General features: G+C 31.4%; 1 protein-coding gene across 1 annotated transcript in view; it reads right to left on the bottom strand.

Moving 5' to 3' along the window:
• The window catches only part of LOC105219968 (alpha/beta hydrolase domain-containing protein 17B), a 48,510-nt gene extending 42,834 nt beyond the window's left edge, over nt 1-5,676 (bottom strand). The window contains exon 1 of the mRNA XM_054225515.1: nt 4,957-5,676. Coding sequence (XP_054081490.1) covers nt 4,957-5,420 — 464 coding nt within the window. The 5' untranslated portion in view covers nt 5,421-5,676. The remainder of the gene's footprint in view (nt 1-4,956) is intronic.
• Between the last annotated feature and the right edge of the window lie 324 nt (nt 5,677-6,000).

Below are 6,000 nucleotides of genomic sequence, written 5' to 3' on the forward strand. Positions count from 1 at the left end.
TTTGTGGGCGTGGCAGTGGTCCGATTCCGCCCATCTTCGAACTTAACCTTCTTATGGTGCCAAGGAACACGTGTTCCAAGTTTCATCAAGATATCTTAATTTTTACTCAAGTTACAGCTTGCACGGACGGACAGACGGACGGACGGACAGACAGACATCCGGATTTGAACTTTACTCGTCACCCTGATCACTTTTGTATATATAACCCTATATCTAACTCGTTTAGTTTTAGGACTTACAAACAACCGTTATGTGGACAAAACTATAATACTCTCTTTAGCAACTTTTGTTGCGAGAGTATAAAAATCTTAACGTTAAGAAAGCAGCTGGATTCGATCTAATTACAACTGAAGTGTTAAAGCAGTTACCATACAAAAGATTATTAAATCTTACCTATATTTTAAATACATTAATCCGTAGTAAATTTAACCAAGTAATGGAGAAGAAAACAACTGGTTCATGTGAATTTTAGAAACAAAATAATCACGTATCAACCGCTAAGTATTTGTAATGTCTGCAAATATCGCCAAATATCTTGGAATTATGCGCAAGACAAGATTACGTTAGAAAGAGCATATCAAGATAAAAAGGACTGAACTTATCCTGAAATTATCAAAAATTAAGTGACAATTTTGACGAAGATCAATCCTGTCCATACATAACAAATTAATACAGTCGCCAAAGAAATAAGGATTCAGACAGAGGCAGACTGCATGTGAACGAGGAGGCGAGAAGTTATCTCTTAGACCTCTAATTGCTTATGTCAATAGGTTAGGTTAGTCTGGTTGGCCAAAGCCACACATGGACCAGTTTTGGTCCTTTGCGATACCAGATGGAGTGCTGTCCCGTAGTTAATAAGGAATAGTCTTCCTTTAGGATGTCTACGCTTGTTGCGAATTTTAGTAAGTTCTGAGGTTTTATTAACGATACCTCTTCCAGATTCTTCCGCTTATGTCAATAAAACCCACATAATTTAGTTGGACTGAATTATTCATATATACGAATGTTATAATTAATTTCTGTGCTGTTTATCTGTAAATCATTAAAACAAACTGCCCTTTAGTTTATAAAACTTGTTGTAGTGATATCCAACATTGTTATCGTTTTAAAAAATGTTTGTAAAAAATAAATATAGTTTAAACAAGTAAGGAAAGGATAAGTTCGGGTGCAACCGAACATTCTATACTCTAGTTTAAAAAACACGCTTTTCAACCACATCAAACTAAAAAATTAAAAATAATTCTTAAAATATGCTGACAAAAATAATTAAGGAAACAATTTTGTATTTCATGTTAAAAATCGTGAGTTGCTCAATATGAGAAAAATATAACACAAAGCAACCACGCTTTTTAACCTAAAATACAAATATGTTTCGTTAATTATTTTGTCAGCATATATTAAGAATTATTTTTAATTTTTTAGTTTGATGTGGTTTAAAAGCGTGTTTTTGAAACTATATTTATTCATAACATTTTAATTTGATATTACGCTGTAAACAGTTCTGCTAAAAGGGGAAATCTCATAATCGATAATTAGGCAGTGTTATACCTGAGACAGACATGTAGTACATATTGTAGTATGCTTCAGAAACCATATGTGTATCACCGGTTTTCCGAATTTTGTTTGAAAGCAAATAGTGTTCCGTACTACAATAGAGTTCTAGAAAACATTGAAGTGGTGTTGTGAAATTTACTACAATGGAACACACCGAAAGCTTTAAGCTCTTCTGCCACAATCATATGTTTTCTGACATTTTGACATACAGAAAACAAATTAAATTCAAAATTAATTGAAATCAAAAAATAAAATTTGAAAAAATTAAGTGATAAATATGTAACATGTATGTAATAATATGAAATATGTAATAATTATATTGGACAATAATATTTTAAGATTGCTTGAAGTTATAACTAAGTCAGGTTCAATTTTCCAGCCTGTAATTCATAATTATATTTTGCTTCAATTTATTTATATCAACTGATGGATGTAAACATAGTACAATACTACATGTGTGTCACTATGCAGGTATATGGTTTCTTGAGCTTTTATTGTAGTACACATCGTAGTACAGAAACCATATGTCTATCTTAGGCATTACTAAGTGGCTTTATAGAGATGTTTTGGAACATATGAACGGAAAGTGAGTAACTTTAATATTCGGTTTTTTATTTCAAGCACTTTAAGTGCGGATAAAATGGTTCAAATCAATAAAGAAGTAAAATTTTTGAATGCCAAAGTGTAGTTTTATATTTTAGCTAAGAATATTTGTACATATCAAAATTTTTTTATTGGAATAATACCACAAAGTAATTAAAAATTACAAAACAGTCAAAAATTCACGCAACTTTAATATTCGGTTTTTTTTTTATAAATTAAAAGAAAAACGTTTAAAAAAAACAAATTTTTTCAGTTTTAAGTACTTTGTGTTACTGCCTTGGCTTTTTATAACTTCGCTCAAGCGATTTGACATATTAGATATAATTTTCAGAATGTAATTATTGCATATTTATACCATTCTTCCTGGAGCCGTGTTTTTAGTGCGGTGAGAGATAAAACCGGGGTTTGACGCAACGCCTGTCAAATTCACTCCATAATCATGCAGAAGGATATTTGAACTAAATCCGATCACTGAACACTTTTTATAAAGCATTGAATACAGAGATATTTGCCAACCTAATATGTTATATTGGTGTAAGAAGTACGCAGTAAAACGTATGGGAAGTTTACAAAATGTAGCAAGCAGATGTTATTATGTATATACTGCCTAATATTTATTCTGTAAGCAGTAGACGGCGAAATCGGCACTCAGACTGAGAAAATCGTCATAATATAAGTGCAATAAATATTACGGTATTATTAGTATTACTTTCGTAATGTTTAGAAGTGAATAAAAACTAAACATAGCCTTCATTCTATGGAGGAGTGGGATAAAGGCCCAAGATGAACAAAGATTTAGAAAAAAGTATCTATAATGAAGGATTCAAACTAGTTAAACGAGTGGAATTTGGTGTCTTTATAGCAAAATTAGATACCAGAAGAGAAACTCTCCGGTTACTGGACAATTACAGAGTCTTCCAATCGGTTAAAGAGTGTTAATGCCAGAAATATATTTATTTATTATTTCCGCATATAATAATGTTATATTTCACGATAAATCACCAATACTTTCCGGGACATAGTGATATTCCTGTAAACTGCGAAGCATATGCACTAACCAGACTGAATACCACCATAGAATTAGATGTCTAATATAGAGGAAATTTACATACCTCTGGCTACGTGCAGATTTAATCGAAAAACATGCTGTATATATAGCTGAATTTCAGCGGAAACAACCAAATACACACGTGGTCTGACCACAGGATGATCCAAAAACAACTTAATAGTGTAGTGAGGATTCCAGTTCCTAGATTAAAAAAAAAATTAATAAACTGCGAAAGTAATTTTCTGTTGCCGTCTTCTTTGTTCGATCCTTTTATTGATAAACAAATGAACAAATTCTCCGTTTTCTATAAAAACACCTTAACTTTAGATCATGTACATATTCTTTGCTTTAGTAATTACGGGGAAACTTTAGTATATTATCCCAGGCTTTCGGTAATAAAATGGGTATCGTTGGAAAGAGGAGGTTCTCCAGATTAAGAGATATTCGCACTTAAAGTTGAAAAGAGTGCAACTTTTATCTCGAATTTTCACTATATATACAGAATATTTTATTAATATTATGCACATATTTTACACTTACACTTCACCACATTGTTTCTGCATATTTATTTTATAAAAATTATGACGAAAATAGCTGTAAATAAATATTTAACATTTTACGAACGAATGAGAAGAATGAAAATAAATAAATACGCCAAATGAAGAAAACAACTGCCCTATAAAAAGATTGTATAAAGATAATATAAAGAAAGTTTATGATATTAACTCTATGTACTATAAGTAAGGGAAATGAAAAGTTCTTTCGTGTAGAAATACTTTCCGCATTGACGTCCTTCGGGCGCGCTTCAAAAAAATAACTCTGGTCGAGCCAACACCGGGAGTTATCAAAGAGGGGGGCTTCAAAAAAATAACTCTGGTCATGCTCTGGGAGTTATCAAAGAAAAGGTAATACCGAAAGATTTTGCATTAGTCATAACACCATTATAGTTTATGTATTTGGGGTATAATCTTTCTTTTTTCGGTTTATTTTTATTCTTTTAATTTTTGCAAAATATTTGATGGTGCAACACTTATTACTTGTCCACAGCAACCATTTTGCTATTTTTTAAACGAAGATTTGTGTAAAATGTTAAATATTTATTTACAGTTATTTTCGTCATAATTTTTATAAAATAAATATGCAGAAATATTGTGGTGAAGTGTAAGTGTAAAATAAGCGCATAATATTAATAAAATATTCGGTATATATTGTGAAAATTTAAGATAAAAGTTGCACTTTTTTAACTTTAAGCGCGAATATCTCGAAAACTATAAGTCAGCTGCAGCTTTATATATATATATATTCTTAATCTGGAGAACCTCCTCTTTCCAACGATACCCATTTTATTACCGAAAGCCTGGGATAGTATACTAAAGCCGACACAAAGAAGAAGAATTTAGATATCCAATTACCAAATTAAAAAAAAAATTGTATATATTTTTTTTGTAACATTTTTCTCTCTATACAAGACAATTAAAACTTATGAATCTAACTACACTCACAAGACAAGAAGTAGGGAATTGCGTGGTATGATATTCCTAGCAATACTGTGGATCAATTTGTAGTTTATTTACAAACTACTACATTCAATTTTATGTCACAGCTCGGTATTCTAAACAGTTTATACCCATAAAGAAATTGAGATACTCCACCATTTATTTGTATAATTATTTAATTTGGTGAAGTATCCCAATTCCACTACTTTTGAGTTCAAAATATTTATGTATATACATATACTTCGTATTACTCACCTGTTTCTAAGTGCTTGCCAAGCAGCTTCAATGTCAGCATATAAATTTTTTTCTGAAGGTTTCCCACCACTCATTCCATAGCCAGAGTAATCGTAGCCAAATATATTACAATTCAGCTGTGTTCCAAGAGATATATAGAAACTACTCATTTGACCCAAGTCGACAGCGTTCCCATGAGAGAATAGTAACGTATATTTCGCATTTCTGCTACAACGCACATATATACAAGTAATTAAGTTTCCACGAGATGTCCGCGTGAAAAATGATTCAACTTTCGACTTATCACGTTCAGAATACTGCCATTCTGCACGTTCAAAGAGATGCAAGTTATACTTCACATTAGCATCATCAGCCGGAGTCAACTTATAGGTTGGCTCAGGTGGTTGGAAAGCAAGTTTAGCGGCAATGGGTCCGGGACAAGGCGGACAACAAAACATGCAGCAAAGTTCACTGATACTAAACATGCTACAATTTATATATGACGCTCTCCCAAATTACAAGTTTAAACACTTGATGGATTTAATATATATAAGTTTAATACGAAAATAGTTTTTTATATACGTTTATATTTCTTAACACATTTTATTAATATTTCGTAGTACCTGTATAACAATTAAATATATAAATAACCACTTTATATGTTCTACACAATTATCACCTAAAAAAAATTAAAAACTGTTATCAAAAACTATAAATACAGGGATTGACAAAACCTCTGAAAAGTACCTACAAGAGAATGGTGAAAATAATTAATGAAAGCAGCGTCGATATCGATTAATTTCAACAATTGCAACCATCTCGACATATATTTAAAAGAAATATATTTCCTTTACACAATTCATAACGTTATGTTTGAAACTGGGAACGCGTTATAATTGCAAAACCAATAAATCATTGAGTTTGTTTTTGGGGTATCAACACAGGAGGGAGACTTTAGAATAATATACCCCGATTTCAAGGTAAAATGGATTTGGTTGGAAAGAGGAGGATATAATTGTTGCCGGGGGAAACTTGTAGTTTTCGAGATATTCGCATTTATAGTTG

This window comes from Zeugodacus cucurbitae, chromosome 2 (assembly GCF_028554725.1).
Source record: "Zeugodacus cucurbitae isolate PBARC_wt_2022May chromosome 2, idZeuCucr1.2, whole genome shotgun sequence".
Lineage (NCBI taxonomy): Eukaryota > Metazoa > Arthropoda > Insecta > Diptera > Tephritidae > Zeugodacus > Zeugodacus cucurbitae.